Source organism: Dysidea avara, chromosome 4 (genome assembly GCF_963678975.1).
Source record: "Dysidea avara chromosome 4, odDysAvar1.4, whole genome shotgun sequence".
Lineage (NCBI taxonomy): Eukaryota > Metazoa > Porifera > Demospongiae > Dictyoceratida > Dysideidae > Dysidea > Dysidea avara.
In genome coordinates this window covers 20,609,727-20,627,282 of record NC_089275.1, presented here as the reverse complement: position 1 = coordinate 20,627,282, position 17,556 = coordinate 20,609,727, and the positions used below count along the sequence as shown (strand labels likewise).

Below are 17,556 nucleotides of genomic sequence, written 5' to 3'. Positions count from 1 at the left end.
ACAGTGTTTATTCATTCTATAGTTTGTACTAGATACCTTTGTAAGTCACAACATTAGTAAATAAACTAGTGTCCATTTGGTTCTACTTGGGGTACTTAGAGATAATGAGTTACTCTCTAGAATTCCTATGGATATAATTACATGAAAATAGCAAGGAGAAAACATCCTGACCGCCTGGTAGACTCCTGTAAGCATTCAAGCGTAAATCGGATGGCTGCAGGTTCGAGGCTACCTAGGTCCAGTCATGGATTTTTTTCTCCTTTCTCCAACTTTTCAAACACACCTTAAGTCTTTGAGCAGGCTGTAGGACCAGGTGTCCTACAGACCTTCAGCACTTGTGCTGTAAAGCATTAATAAATAAAAAATAAAACAACAGATATATAGTCTTGCCACTCTTTGTCTGTCATGGTGCCTCGCATGGTGCCTGAATTAAAAATTAGTCTATAAGTATACCTACTCTTAAAAGGGTTCTGCTGGACTGGATAGGCAGTCCAGTCCAGCCCATTCTTCACACCTCCAGTAACTGGTGGTATTAATCGTATTAATCAAGGGCATGGCTTTAACTTTGTAAGCCACATATGCACAAAGCAAGGCATGAAATCTGTTTGTTGAGCTACTGGTGTAACATACGTACAGTGATTGCTTCACTAATTATTAAAGCTATTTCCCTGAAATACTTGCTTGCACAAAGTCTCTGAACTTTAGTAGCTAGGAAACATATTAGCCTAGTGTGCTCATTGCAGCACGAGTGATCTATAAATGCATGTAATGCAGTCAGCTGCTTGGTCAACTGCAGACCCTTTTTCAAAGATGCTTATGATTTCTAATTTGTATAAACATTGTGTAAGGCACACCACGACTGAATTGGCTTTGCGAGACTAGCTGCTGTGACTGGCAGAGGCATCCAGTACAAGTATAGAATGTATATACACTGTATAAACATCATGTAGTACATAAATTCCACAAAAAAGTTGGGTCCACACAAATCCTGGGTCCTTGGTACCTGGGTTGGCTGTTTATACCAACCTGATGTAGTCAGTTATTTGAAGAATGGGGGTAGGGGAAAGGAATTATGTATCGTACGGAGGGAAACTTTGGAGGGGGGGAAATTTGGCGAATCAAGCAAAATATCACTGTTGGCGAAATAAAATTTGGCGAATTTTTAGCAAAGCGCACACCGTATTGAATTAATTAGATCACTAATCGCTGTGCCTGAAGCGAGAACTAGAGTGTCACGCCTCTCAGCGATTCGCCGCCTGGAGTCAGCTATCAACTAAAAGGTAATACTATATAGACAGTAGATCTGGAATAGCGAATATCGTACTTAACATGGTAGGACTCGCTCTACTTGTCATTCCCGTTCGAGGTGAAGTTTGAGGATACCACGTGTACAGTAACTAGCTACCTAGTGAGGTAGTCGAGGCAGGCTTGGCTCTAGCGTAATGCCTGGCCCACCATCCCTTGGTTGAGTAGAAAATTGATTAGTTCGAGGCTTGGTTTGCTATTTTCTTCGCCACCAAAATATTTGGATGGGGAAAATTTGGCGAATTCATGGTCAATCGCCAAATTCGCCAAATTTTAACGGCACCAAAGTTTCCCTCCATATGGTATGAGCAATAAATTAGAAAGTTGTTTACAACTTTTACTATTATTAAAACTGTATAAAATTTTAATGGTCATTTGTAGTCAGCACAACCTTAAAAATATATAGAGCATGTTATTGCATCATGGTCACTGTATGGCTATGAATATCTGAAGAAGAAGTCATGAAAGCATCAAAACATTTTATTGAGATAAATTATATTTAAATTAACAAAATGTAGTCCCCATTTGATATGTTGTAATAACAAGCTATAAAGTTCTTACTTATACTGACAGTGTACCAATGCATTAGTTGAACTTTATATAGAACTCTTCAAGTATTTAAGTATTTATGTATTTGCACATGTAGACTAATACTTGTAAAGTAAATTCCTGTTATCTTTCTGATAACAATGTTTCAGTGCTCATATTAATTCATTTCCAGGCTGATTGCCTCATACATTCATAATCAGACATCGTTATTGAAGTATGTATGTATGTATGTGCACATGCAGAGAGGCTTCTCTTCTTAAAGTTGTATTAATAAGGTGAAACCATAGCAAACTCTACCTTGCAGTTATTCAGTTGCATTGAAGCACATCAAATATAATTCCTTTGTCATCCATATATATCCATATCCATATATATCCATATCCCTATACATGCTGAAAGCACATTTGGCCTTGGCTGTATGCAAAATTGCACTGTACATAAGTGTAGAGAAATGAATGGTTTAAACTGTATAGGCATGTACTGAGCAGTTTAGAGCTATAAATTGCTATGTATATGGCTGCATGATTGTTTTTAAAAACTGATTGTTTACTGCCCTAAACAGTACAGAACAGCTCTGTTGACTTGCAATGATGACTGTGTGACCTACATGGTCATTTTCCGCATTCAGTATTTGGGAGATAAGAGATAGTTATAGATTCTTATAGTGACTATGTAGCTGGCTGGAAAATATTATGGTCTCAGTGCCTGTGTGATCAGGGCTCAACCCAGAATATAAACCTAGAGGGGGCGAAGTAAGTCGCTTCAGATTCTAGGGGGGTCTGGGGGCATGCTCCCCCAGGAAAATTTTGAAAATTTAGGTGTAAATATACTCAATTTTGGTGAAATTTTACTGTGATGCCATTGAATATTGACCATTGGATTATACAACTTTGGGATCAATTAAACCTTTCCATTTCTCAAGGCTTTAGGTATAAACCTAGGGGGGGCAATAGCTAACCCAGAGGGGGCCTGTGCCCCCCCCCCCCCCTAGATTAACCCCTGGTGATGTGCTGCCATTATCAAGGTTTTTATGTTGTAAAAGAGTATGTAAGCTAATATAGTGCATGAAGTTTGGTTAATAAAATTGCAACTTGTCTCTGATAATACAGTTAGTGATAGGACTTTAATGTAATATACTGTGCTTGTTGCATTTACCTGTAGGAGTGTTCAGATTTATATTTGTGGTGTGCATATGTGTACTCTAGCTGTCATTTGAAATATGTCATTGGTTGCTGCCTGTATCTGAATCATTGTGTCAGGCTTAGAACTCTTAAAGCATGGAAGTATGGATACATATTTTCAGTATTTGCGATGCTTTAATTGAGAGCATATAGTGCACTTGGATATAAAGTACCCATTGTTGTTCCACTATAAAATGAACTTTGTATATGACTATATGCATGGTTTAGCTTAATGTTAGTATATACAAAGACCAGTTTTAAATACTTACAGTATAATGCTAATGTAGCAGTGGTAAATCTTGTGTGTGTGTGTGTGTGTGGGGGGGGGGGGGAGTGTACCAGTGGATTCCTTTCAGTTTAAAATAGCTTTTCACTTCAGTGCTGCTGATTGAAGTACAGTACAATATTTAGTTTAGCTCACAAAATTATTTTAAAATTAAAAAGTACATTTTATGCGTATATTCATTAATGACCCATGAACAGGGCTGCCCAGAGAAATTAAGGGGTCCAGGGCAAAGGGTTAAAGTGGGGCCCCAGAGGCAAAGAGGTTTCCATTCTGAATCACAATTTCACCCAAGCTGTAAGCTGAAGACCAAAAAAAAAAAAAAAAAGAAGAAAGAAAGAAAGGTCATGACCTGCTGACAATGACAATAGCTACCCCTGACCAACCATGTCTCCTTATCTATAAGCTTGCTACACTGCTCCTCTGAAGAATACTGTGACTGCTCTATTAGAGTATTTAGATCTGACTGCTCTATTAAAGTATATCTATCTTTTAAACAGGTATTCAAGGGGCTCTTCCTGGGGCCCCTTTCAAGCTGGGGCCTGGGGAAAAATGCCCCAGTTGCCCCCCCCCCCCCCCCCCCCCCCGTGGCGGCCCTGCCCATGAATACTTGAATTCAAAATTCTACATACCTTGCACTTGTTTGTTTACTTTTTGTAAAATAATGTGATTGGTGAATCAATCCACATATACCGTATCAAAGGATAGAATGGTGAAATACATGTCATTAAACATTTTTTTGTCTGGATGCATGCCAATAAAAGCAAAGTGGTCATTTTGCTTCTTTTTCAGCTATGTTTCATCCCATTACACAGTGCTACAAATGAAATTAAAGCAGTTTGAGAAATGCCTTTGCAATCAATCTGCTCATATCTGCAAATCGCCACCTATGTACATAGCTATGTGGTAGTGGAGAAAGAAATGAGGCAAAAAGCAGGACAAAGGTAAGTCCATAGTGCATCCATTGTAGCTGCTGCAGTAATGAAACAAAAAGGCACATCTTAGAAATCAGGCCCATAGCCTTAACTATAGTCAAGTTATTATATGTTGCATCAGTTATAGTCAGACAACTAGACTGTACAAAATTCAGTTATAAAATAACACGGAAAGTGTTTAAGATCCATCTGGAGGCATTTTTGGGCTTGATTATGCATAGCCAATAAAATGCACTAATCTCAACAAAGCATCCAACCAGAAGCCTTTACTTAGGATAGTAACAGTTTTACTAAGGACGAGTTTCAGTAATAACTAAGATGCTCTATGATTGTTTTGATGTTGTATAATTGTGTAGCTCCTACACACTGTGTTGCTTGCTCTGTAGAAAAGCAGTTGGCTCACATCAGACACATGGAGCAGTACAGGTTTGATCTGATGAGGATGTACAAACACAAACCCAACTACAAGATGAACATGTATGGAAGTGTAGATGTGATGGGGAAGATGAAAATGGGTGACTTCTTCCATACAAGTTGAATAATATAGTGCACCTAAAAGAGTACTTTAAATTTAGCCTGTACGGTACTTTGATTTTATGGATTTTCACTTGTATCTTGAAAGTTGTTTAATGAGTTTTTGTGTCAGTAAACTACAGTACTATTGCTGGTTTCTAACACACTTCTTTTATTTAGATATCTGAACTTCTGTTGGGGTCAGTTATCCAAACACCATGAAATGCTAAACATTTCACTTTTACTGTGTGTTCTATTAGAGTAATTGAACAGATTGAAGTCTGTGTATAATCAATAGGTTCCAGTTATCCAAACAATTCACTTATTTGGACACATTTGTCTAATTCTAGGAACAGATAACTGATCATCATTATTTAAAAAGTGCTGGCTGGTCATACATATGCACATACATAATTATGCAGATCCATTAGGATGCTTACCTAAAATTATTTTCTTGCTGTAGTATATCAGCAGATAATTTGAAGTAGAATTTAAATCATAATTCCTAGCTTTACATGTACAACTGCAAATGAGATAAACCAAGATTGTGCACCTGATACATGGTGGGTCCCTAAAAGGGGTGTCTTGTTTTCTAAGTGTTTTTCACCTGATGCTGTTTTTGCCTCAGTAACCCAGTTTTTGTTGTATCTTTTCTGTTGTAATTAATATACTCACGTCTTGTAGAACTCTGAAAAGCTCAGCAAATGTGACACACTTCACAGACATTCTGTTTCAAAGAAATGATCCTCAGTTATCTGAAATTCTGTTGGGGTCAGGGTTGACTGTTTGTGGATATAGAGGTGTCTATGGCTGATGGATTTGAATGTCTATTAACTGTTGAGAAATACCGTGAAGAAGAAATTGCTGATTGGTAATGCAAGATGTTATGTACTTAACAGATAGTGAAGTAGTTTTGTCTCTGGTTTAATGATGGCCACTCCATTTGATCTAAGCAACAGTCAGATGATCTGGACCATTGTTTGCAGGCAGGATTCCAACGACTTCCGCAAACCCATCTGGCTGCCCTGCGCTGGACATTTTCCAGCTGCTTGATATCACCAGATGAGTGCAGATACCATACTGGAGAAGCATACTCCAGTATAGGATGGACAATACATTTATAGACTGCAGCTTTAACAGAAGATAGACATGTATAAAGAGAATGCCGAAGAATATTTAAGGATCTAGCTGCCTTTGCAGCAGTATACTTGACATGGTCCGACCACTTAAAGTGGGAATTGATGAATACACCAAGGTATCGTACAACAGATTTGGTGGATAAAAGATGATTATTTATAATCTGTAGCTTGCAGGAGGAGGTGAACGTTTATAAGAAATGCAGATTGTCTCACATTTAGAAGGATTTAAGTTTAGTTGCCATTTACGAGGCCATTCGAAAACTTTTGACAAATCAGCTTGAAGCATATCTTGGTCTGATGAAGATACAATTTCCTTGTAGAGGGCTATGTCATCTGCACACATTAGAACTGAAGTATGAGAAATAGATTGGTAGATGTCATCAATGTACAATAAAAACAATAGAGGCCCAAGAACAGATCCCTGGGGCACTCCAGATAATACAAGTAGCCAATTTGAAAATGATCCATTAATAATCACCCTCTGAGACCACTTGGTAAGGAAATACTTTAGCCATGCACCGCAGAAGATCACCTTTGATTCCTAAACGTTCAAGTTTTAATAATAAATGGGAGTGAGGCACAGAGTCAAAGGCTTTAGCTAGGCAGGGCCGTCAAAATAGGCAAGGAGGTTTCCATTCTGAATCACAACTTCACCCAAGCTGTAATATAAGTTGAAGACCAAAAAAAAAGGTCATGACCTACTAACAATGACAATAGCTACCCCTCACCAACCATATCTCCTTATCTATAAGCTTCCTACACTGCTCCTCTGAAGAATACTGTGACTGCTCTATCAGAGTATTTAGATCTGACTGCTCTATTAGAGTATATCGATCTTTTAAACAGGTATTCAAGGGGCCCTTTATGGGGCCCAGGGCCAAATGCCCCAGTCCCCCCCCCCCCCCCACCCTGTGGGCGGCCCTGTAGCTAGGTCAAGAAAAATACAGTGTACTGAGTGACACCTTTCCAGACAAGCTGCCCAATCATGAATTGCTGTCAATAACAGACTGACAGTGGAACGACGACCATGGAAACCATGCTGATAGTTACTGATAAGATTGTGAGACTCCAATGCTTTGACAAGTTGATGATGAATTATTTTCTCCATTACTTTAATTAAAATTGATGTTAAACTAATTGGGCGGTAGTTGGATGAAAGATGACTATCACTTTTTTTATAAACTGGTACAATGTTAGTATAGCTGTAACCCAATCCCTGGGTAAAGACCTAGTGGAGAAGGAAAGTTGAAATAATTTGCTGAGTGATGCAGCAAGAAAATCAGCAACTATTTGAGGTAAATAGGCAGGAACACAGTTAGGACCACCGGCTTTGTCTTTCTGGAGATTTACTAGCTCTTGATGAACTTCATCCACAGAAAGATCTATTGAATTGATCAGTTCAGGGTGGACTTCCAAGGATTGACGCAGTTCAGAGAGACTGTGTTATCTTCAACAGTAAAGAAAGAATGAAAGAATTGGTTGAAAATGTTGGCCTTGCTACTATCATCTGAGATCAATGAATCATTATGTTTGAGAGGCGGAATTGGATGACGATGGCCCTTTATGGAATTAAGAAAATTCCAAAATTTCTTATGTCAGACAGTAGTTGTGCATGCTACTGGCTGGATCCATTGTTATTGCCCTCAATCTGCGGCTGAAGTGCAATTAATTGCACTGGATATTAAGAAGAGTGCATGCTTCTGAAAGGTCTGATAGCAGCTGCAGGGTCTTCTCTGTCATTTGCGGAATATTAGTGTTAGTGGGTTGGAGTTGTTTACATCATATTTGTCTGAAAAGCTTTTGCATGTGGCCACTGCAGAGGGATTCAATGGTCTTTTGTATTGGCAACATCAGCAGGGTATCACACTATGATCACTTCTACTTTTGAACCTTTACAGTTGTTTGTTACCTTCTGTTAATTGCATGTCCATGCAGTTTTCTTCCAACATTGGACATGATATGCTGATCAGTGATCATACTACTCTATTCTTCCTAAGGAGGACCAGCTCAGAGCTGCAGATGAACTTAATGCTGACCTCATGGCATTGTTCCAGTTAGGAAAGCAGTACACTCTGCATAATTGTGACCACAAATTGACAATCAACCACATACATTCATGCATGTACTGCCCTTTCAAAGTTTAGTCTTCTGTAACTTTAAATTTGCAATTTTTACTTGCATGAAAAATGGCTCACATCTAATCCAAATACCAGTTGCACTTGGCACTACTGGCCCACTGCCACTATTTTCATAGACCAGCTACTAGGTTGTGAACATGTACCTGGATAAACACTCAAGTGAGTCAAGTCAGTTTATTGTTTTTACCCTTATAAAGCAAGAGATAGAACAATGAATTCAGTATAACTGATGAGCTAAGTGTTTCCAGTGCATGTAGCAACCATTATACTAGTGAAAGAGATTAAATACAGACAAATGGTAAAGACTTCAAAAATCCACCCATAGGTGTTAAAAACAATATTCATGCAGGTTTTAGCAAGCACGCATGGTATTGTAAGTGGAATGGCTACAGCCATATACTAACAATTTGGTAGTGAATTAGTAGCTCAATATAATTCTTATGTGCATGGAATGGTGTTCAATGGCAGTATACATAACACAACTCCTAGCAGTTAGAATTTTATTGTAATTCTCCTACTACTCAGTGTCAAGTGGATGCATTTCATCACGTTACATTGACACTCATCTTATAGTAATCAGTTTGTTACCTACCCTACGTACATACAGACATAATTGTTTGGCAGCAATTATATAGTAAAGGGCATATTGAGTGTGATTATGGAGGATGGCTTCACTATAGTCAGTATGCATTCACCTGAGCCCCACCAAATATAGTAATATCAAAGAGTTGAACAGGTGTTCACTCCCAATGGTTTTTTACTGGAACAAGCATGTTTTTATGTTGTAAACATGTTTGCATGCTTGAATTGTCTATACTAAATGTATGGGATATTTTAAAAGTCTCATAACTCACTTGTTCTTGCCTGTATCAAAGCACATTTTGACAAACAGTTCTGGCATTTAAAGGGCTTCACAGTGCTGCTAAATGTTTGGACAGCTAGCACTGGTCCATGTAGCAAGAGAGATTAACAAGAAACAAGGGCTCAGGTGAATGTGAACCGACTATAGTAGTTAGTGGTTAAATAATCCAAAGATGGCTTGGCACTTCCTTCTTGATAAAGCCTCCACCACTGTAAGCTGATCTGTATACAGGTGCATTGTTTGTACCTCAACTCTCCACAGGATTAATGTATGTAACACAACTGTATAACCCACTGGTAGATAATTTAATTCATTTTACTGTTATTTATTTACTAAAATTAAAATTAACAACACACCTGGAAAGAGCACAAAACATACAGGGCCAACATGTACAGTGTATATGAATTGTTAAAAAGTAATAATCATAATAACAGAAATGTTGCATCCGGTGTTCCTTCAAGCATGTGACCATCAGCCTGAAAACGTGCAGTTTGTGCAAATGGATGTGTTCAAATATGTGCTGAAATATAAATGCATGTGGCTATTCTTGCTTGAATGCTGCTAAAACCTCTCTGGCAATTTCTGTATCAATTTTGACCCACCCTAGCTAGTTCCCATGCAGCTACACTTTGCATGAATAACAAAATACAATATAATTATCCTGGCTTCAGCCTGAGTGAGTTTGAGTGGGAAAGCATTAAGTATCAGGGATGAGCTAGTACCTATAATCGCATTACTGTTTTTAATTATTAAACACATACATAGACAGTGTAGCTCTCACTATGTACCATTTGTTCTCATAATAGTTGTAACTAGTTATTTATTGATGGAAAAAAAGTTTAAATGTTGTGTAGAACAATTTTGCCACAAAAATGACATTGGATCTTCTATGAGATACTACGTGGACAATCATCTTTCCTGAAAAAATACTACACTTATATGATTTTACAAGTACATGCTAGTTCTCCAGATGTGATTTATATGTGATTTATCAAATGAGATGGTTTGGTTAGTTAGTTAGACTGTGGCTTGCAGCTTGAAGTTAGGTTGTTTAAATGGCATGCAAATGTTTCATTACAGGTAACTGTTACATTGATGCAAATTAATCAGTGCAAGTGCAAGTACTGTTAAAACAAAAGTGTCATGGTAACATCTGAGGTGTCAACACGTGATGAGTATGTATGTGGCATGCAGGCATATGGGACCTAAACAACTTATATGCTACATTCACATTTGTCTTTTGTGATTTTATAGATTAATAATGTAGCTACTATAACTATAGAATATATGCATAACTTATTTCTTCTCATCACATAATGTACATGTGTGTAACGTGAGTGTGCATGTAAATAGCTACTGAAAATATTAAACAAAACACTGCAATTATATTACGTATCACATAAATTCATGCATGTAAACAAAATTGCTCAAGTTACCATATGGTATCAGAGAGTGTCAGTCTACCCCAATGAGAGAATCTTGAAATTCATTATAATTATGAGCCACTTCTGGTATAATACCTCTGAGCTCAATATTTTGTAGACGGTTTACTGCAGTTGAGCTTTGAAAAGAAGACAAGCATAGTTTAAATATGTATTTTGCAGTATCAATGACATTACTGCACTTGTTCGGTAGATGCTGTTGTACATGTTTCACTACGATGTACACTAGCTGCACAAAAGCCATTGCTATTAATATATTAACTGCAACAACATTAGGAGTGTTATAAATTGACACGACAAAGAGAACCTGAAGGTTGAGTAAGAGAAGCAGTTTAAGATTATTATTTTTCTTGTCTTTAAACGGACGAAAGTATCCTGTATGGAAATCATTACTCCAACTAGTATGATACTGACCATCAAGCTGGTTCTTAGGGACCCGCCAATTATGCTCATTATTTTACCTATTATGCTATGCTGCACTGCTCAAAATTTTGCCTATTATGCTTAAATTTATGCTCAATATTTACCTATTATGCTCAAATTATGCTCAATATTTATACCTCAGTTCCCATGTTTTCTAGTAAATTTGGGAAAACAGTAAGTTGCTGAAGCACAAACTCTAAATCCTTGATTGTCAAAATGCATGTCACAGAAAAGATCGATACACTCTAATAGAACAGTCAGCTGTCTGATTTCTCTGACTGTTCTATTAGAGTATATCGATCTTTTTCTGTGATGTGTATTTTTATAAGCAAGAAATTATGGTAATGCACAAGTGTTCTGCCCATTATGCTAGCATTATGTTCAATGCTTTCAGGTACCTATTATGCTCATTATTATGCCAGCATAATCGGCGGGTCCCTACTGGTTCTCCTGTCCAGAGCTGATACACCAAAGAACACAGCTCTTAATAAAAGCAGCAGACCAGTCCAGTAGTAGAACTTGTCTTTGTATGGACCTTGAAAGGCATCCAACAATGGTTTGAAATGATCGATGAATTTCAGGTGGGACAATGTCCTTGTGAACAAAAGTATTGTATTAAAGGGTAGTAGTATGAGGAATAGGAGGAGACATACTGTGAATAGTATTGTGAACTTTACTCCAAAGAGTGGAACATTTGCATCCACTGACCACACCAATGTAGTGTGTCCACTTGGTAGGTGAGTGATTGTAGTGTAGAAGAACATCACATTACATACAGTACACAGGATCTTAGTATAGGATAATAAGAATAGTGTGGCTAGTACTGGCAAGGCTCTACGAGCTGTCAGTCTCTGTATCATAGTGGAGTAACGACTGGCAATAATGAGTATTGTGGCTATGAAGATGATGTACATTGGAAATGTTAGCTGTAACCACATCTTAGCATAGTCATCCATTCCATTGTAAAAACTGTCTCAATTCCAAGATCAAGATTAGCTAGTGAAATGCATGAATGTGTTAATGCAACTGAAGGATCTTGATTTGGGAAAAATGTTGGAATGTTCAAGCTAACAATGTTAACATACAACAGAAATGTATTAATATTTCCATCAGTTACTGTAAAGTTGAGGAAGAACAAGAGACATACAACAATAGCTCCTACAAGTGCAATTGGCGTAACAATCAAAAAGTAAACATTGGGACAGTTTTTACATTGGGAGGAACCAAACACAGCACTCAGACCAGGCTGGCATTGTCCACACAATACACCATACCTACTGAACTGACACTGTGTGTCAACATTGTCGGAAAGATTAGTGTAAGTTGAGTGAGGTAGGCAGTAGTCAAATGGACATTTTAGTGACACACGGTAAGTGTGTTTGTTGTTAATGGTATTAGCTGATATCCAACTATCACCAGGACGTGGTATGGTATATATCATTGATGTCACATGTAAGATGTACTAGTATGTGTGATAGGACAGGATCACACTTAACAGTATCCTGAACTTGGCAGTGAAAATCCTTTAGGGCAAGGTTGTAAAGGAACATAAAAATGTCAGCATTTCCCTCAATAGTGCTGACTGGATATGTTAATGGAATTGTTAGTAGAAACGAATTAGCAATACTGCAATTCTTTTCAACTGTTGCGTAGAGCTCACACTGACCTTCTTCTCTGTACTGCATTGTGTAGTTAACAGAGATACACTGTTCATCATTAATTTCATTTACCAATGGCTGATCATGACTTCTACAAGCATGATCAGGCCTATCCTCTATTTGGAATAGTCCCTTTGATAATGAATCAACTAATATAAATTGAAATGTGACAGTCTGGCCAGGATAAACAGGACTCAATTCATCTTGCAGGCAATTGCTTTCATTCATGCGTTTACACAAACACATTTGCTTGTATCCTTCTAATGTAAAATTGTTCCTGTAAAATTGAATAACTTTTTGGCTTACATAGTTTGAATGTGCTTCTACAAATGCAGTGTTTGGGGTCCAGCTGCAGTGAGTTACCCTGTACTTGACATCAGAAAAGAGCCTATCCAAATTGTGATGGAATAAAATTTGATAATTGAGTTTTGTGTCTTGAAAAGTATGGTTGTCCAGATTACCTTGTTTACTAAGATACTAGAGTTCTGACCGCTTAAAATTAACTCCAGATCTTGCTACAAATACTCTCCAACGTATTGGTATTAAATAGAAGGCCAAAGGCGAATCCACGCCACAATGCCGCCTTTACAATCACATGATCTTGCTTAGTTGTACCACGATTATGTACCTGGGGAAATCCCCTGAGACCTTGAAAAGGCCAGGTAAAGGGCATTCTGAGAGCTTTGACCATAGATAATTCTCTCATTAATTATCTATGCTTTGACTCTGGCCTGAGCTTGAAAATGAAAGAAATTGTGAGTTTTACGGTGATGATCCGTGAGAATTGGTAGGCTGAACTAAAAATCTGTGAGTTTAGGGTTACTGCTTGTGAGACCTTGAGCTTGGTAGTGAAATCGTGAGTCTCACGGTAAATCTGTGAGGGTTGGCAGGCCTGAGGGTGTAGAGTTTGAACAGGCTGAAGCCTTGCCTATAGCCGAGGCTGAAGCCAACTGTGGTCATCCACACCTCTTCTGAAAGTGGTTTAGTGCCAATCAACGCTCACTCGGCCTACCCAGAGGTGGTTCGCCTGCAGAATTGTTACAGGCAAGAAGAACCCAAGCTAAATTAAGTACTTTTTACAAAATAATTAACGGATATTTGATTGTGCCTACAGATGATCTTACCCCTAAACTTTCAAGTTTAAGGAGTGGCTACTATCACCAACCAATGACTCTAATTGATGCATACAAAGTTTCCTTTTTCCCATCAACCATCAAATTATGGAACCAACTCCCTGCTGATGTAATTAATTCCTCTACCCCTAATGAGTTTTGTAATAACTTAAGTAACTTTTATGATCACACCTGTGCATTATAATCTTTTGATTGCTGCACAGTAATAAATATAATAGAACTTTTCTATTGTAGAGTCCCCAGACCCTTTCGAAGCAGGCGCTTATAATTTCCAATCGATAAGCGCTGTGCGGAGAAATAGGGTCTGGCTACGCAAGACTAATTAATTGTTTGCTTTATCCATAGCTTGATCTTAAAGGTCAATTTGTGTGAGAAACAACAAAAGAAACATCTTATTTTGAGTGGAAACCCTAAGGCTTATATTTTATTTTCCTGTGGCTTACGGAGGCTCTGCACAGTAATAACAAAAAAAAAAAAAAAAAAAAAAGAAAAAACCCTTGAGTGCAAGGAATATTTACTCTTTATGTATGATGTAATTTTTTGAAATCACGTGATGAAATTGAACTAACACGCCCATTTGTTGTTGTGACCGGACGCTTTCCACAGCCAGGACACATTTTAACTTCTGGACTGAGAAATGACCAACGAAGAAATGACCAAAGAAGAAATTATCCAAACTCTGACTGACAAACTAAATCGTATTGATAAGGTGGCCGAAAAGATCGCAAACGAATTACAGAAAATTAACGATCATTACGAAGGACGAATACAAGAATTAATGAAGCAGAGAGATGCTGTTAAAAAACAATATTGTGATGCAACTAAGCGAGACGAATTCACTGCAAAGCGCGATAGAGTAAACTCATTTCTTGGAAAACTGATAGACGACGCGGAAACGTTGACTGCCGATCTAATACCTCAACTTACTAAGAAGTATGAAGTGATGAAAACTCCTATCGAGCTACCCGAAGTCGAGTTTATTCCCATCGGTGGATCTCTCCCAGCCCTCGGTAGTGTGGTTACAAATGAGACACCAGACCCCGATAAATCAGAGATAGATTACCCGAGTCAGTTTTCCTTAGGCAAAACGAATGAATTCGCCATCAAACTTAAGGATAGTGACGGGTACTTCTGCAAAGGTGGAATCGACATATCTGCCAAGTTAACATCAAGTACAAATGAAGAGCCATTAAAGATAGGTGATAACAGTAATGGTAGTTGTGTAGTTTCATTCAGATTTCCACCTACGTGGCATGCTGGAAAGGCAGAACTTTCAGTGGTAATAGGTGGTCGGAAAATTAAACGAAGCATTATTGTGAACACTAATGATTACCAAAATTTTAAGTGCAGTAATATCTCACTTAATGCATTTGGAAAACTCTTAGATATTGCGTTTTCAAGGTATGGTAAAAGATGGGCATTAGCTGATGAAGATAATCACTGTGTTTATTTGTATTTTGATTCAAATAAATTGATAATAAAGCACGACAATCTCCAAAAGCCTACGAGTATTGCATTTGATGATAACAATGACTTGTATGTTATGGCTGGTGCACTGCGTGTACCACATAGTGACTACATATACAGATTCAACACCAATGGTAAGTTCTTTTGTAGCTTTGGGAAGTGTGGTAGTGGTGTTGGTGAGCTAGGCCATCCCTCACATGGTATTGCAGTACACAATGGTAAAGTGTATGTTGCTGACTGCACGAACAACCGTATAGTAGTGTTTAGGAATGATGGTCTCTATGAAACTACTATTAACTTGTATGGACCCATTGATGTAGCAGTTAACTTGAAAGGGAATGCGTTGCATGTTATAGATAGCTACAAACATGTAGTCACATATACTCTTGGAGGTCATTGTGAATTAGGAAATTTTGATACAAAAAACCGCAATTCAGAACCAGTCTGTCCACAGAAGCTTGCAATTGATGCAGATGGTTTGATCTTGGTAAAAAGTGGCAGCAGTGTACATATCTTTGACTGTGTTGGTAACTACATTTCTTGCTTTGATTTCACATGCAATGCTTATGGTATAGCTGTCAGTCCCTATGGTCAAGTCTGTACGAGTGGTGATAACAGTATCCAAGTTTGGGAGTTAGCAGCATAACAAGCAATGGAGTGACAATTAATGTAGTAGTACTAAATAATGCTATTTGCAAATGAGTGTATAGGCTGTAAGATTTTTAAAAAATTTTTGCTGTAATTGGCTGTTGCATTGCTGTAATTGGCTGTTGCATTGTAACTGACATTAACTATTATTATTTTAAAAAGCACTGAGACATACATGGGGTTAGGGGATTGCAAGACTGCACAATGCTGAGGAACTATAATTATAGATTGATGTGTTGGCTAGGCCTAGTGTTGGCAAATAATTATAATAGCACTATATAGTAGTAATCCTAACTTATAGCCCTCTGCAGCTGGTGCATGGACACTAATATCAATGATCTTCATTCATTGGAAGTAGGAAGGAATGTTATTAGCTGGACCAAGGCTCCAAGCACCTAGGTTTAGTATTCCATAAAGTCTGCAGTATATAGATCTAAGTATTTCTTTTCTATTTCCTTATACAATAGGGTAGTGGTGTCTCAACCATCATGATTATGACATGCCCACTGAATTGCAGTGGTGAAAAACACTATATATAAGCACACCAAGTACTGGAAATATCCATCTGAACTGTGTTTGTGTACGTATATCCCAGGGGGAAATGATGTACAAGATTTGCAAGTCTTCAAGAAGATTCTTGCATGGAAATGTCCCTTTTCTTGCAAGCCACTTGCAGTCTTGCAAGAATCTTGCAACTCATTTCTCCCTGGGTGTGATAGCCAAGCGGTACAGCACGAGCAGTCAAGTTCTACTTTCATTGAGGGCTATTCAAAGGCACATAATACAATATTGACAGCCTATTTATACAAAAACAGATAGAACATTCTAGAGCTTGCCAGCTCAGCATATATGTAGTGCCACAAAAATCAAAATTACAATCAACAATGTTCAGTTCTTAAACGGCTTCTTGGGCTTGATCATTCAGGTTTCTGCTAGCTTCACACTTCTGCTGGTTTTCAATCACACTCCTCCCCCTTTCTTGAACTTTAAATTGTCCGGTTGGATCATCCTCCCAAGATGGCATCCAGGACAGCACGTCAGCATTGGCGTTGTCAGTGCCCTTCCTATGTTGGACCTGAAAGAGGTAAGGTTGTATTGCCAGACTCCATCTCATTAGTCTACTATAGTGATCCTTAAATTTTGTAAGCCACTGCAGTGCTCTATGATCAGTTTGGATCACAAACTCTCTACCCAGTAAATATACCTGAAAAGCTTCAATACCTATAGTAACTTAACGGCTAAATACTCTTTCTCTACTGTGGAGAACCTTCGTTCTCTAGATAAAAGCTTTCTGCTAAAAAAAGCTACTGGGTGATGGTATTCTTCGGCATCCTGCTGGCTCAGGACTGCTCCTACTCCTACATCGGAGGCATCTGTCTGTAAGATAAAAGATCTAGTAAAGTCTGGATTTCTTAGAACAGCAGATGACAACAATATTTCCTTTAACTTACTAAAGGACTGGATACATTCTATACTCAAACTCACATGTTCCGAAACTGACTTTCTGGTGAGATCGGTGAGGGGTGCAACAATGGTGGATGAAACGCCTATAATAGCCAGACAGTCCAAGAAATGAACAGACTTGCTTCTAGTGGAAATTGAGCTATTGCCCAAAGCTTGTCCCTCTCCGGCTTCACCACACCATTTCCTACTACGTGCCCCAAATATGCACATTCTGTCATACCCAACTGACACTTTGAAGGCTTAGCTGTTAAGCCCAATTCCTGAAGGCGATTCAACACTGCTTGAAGGTGTACCAGGTGATCTTCCCAAGTCATACTGAACACAATAAGGTTGTCTAAGTAAGCACAGGCAAACTTGCTCATTCCTCTAATAATGTGATCTATCATGCGTTGAAAAGTTGCCGGTGCACCAGAGAC

At 38.2% G+C, this 17,556-nt stretch overlaps 2 protein-coding genes across 3 annotated transcripts in view; both read left to right on the top strand.

Annotated features, from left to right (window-relative positions):
- Positions 1-4,897, top strand: part of LOC136254199 (uncharacterized) — a 38,450-nt gene extending 33,553 nt beyond the window's left edge. For both annotated transcript variants that reach the window (XM_066046871.1, XM_066046870.1), the window contains exon 9: positions 4,640-4,897. In XM_066046871.1, coding sequence (XP_065902943.1) covers positions 4,640-4,791 — 152 coding nt within the window. In that variant the 3' untranslated portion in view covers positions 4,792-4,897. The remainder of the gene's footprint in view (positions 1-4,639) is intronic.
- A 9,301-nt stretch (positions 4,898-14,198) lies between these two features.
- Positions 14,199-15,674, top strand: LOC136253655 (E3 ubiquitin-protein ligase TRIM71-like). The gene has a single exon (XM_066046315.1). The coding sequence runs from the start codon at positions 14,199-14,201 to the stop codon at positions 15,672-15,674; it is 1,476 nt and encodes a 491-aa protein (XP_065902387.1).
- Positions 15,675-17,556: the final 1,882 nt, after the last annotated feature.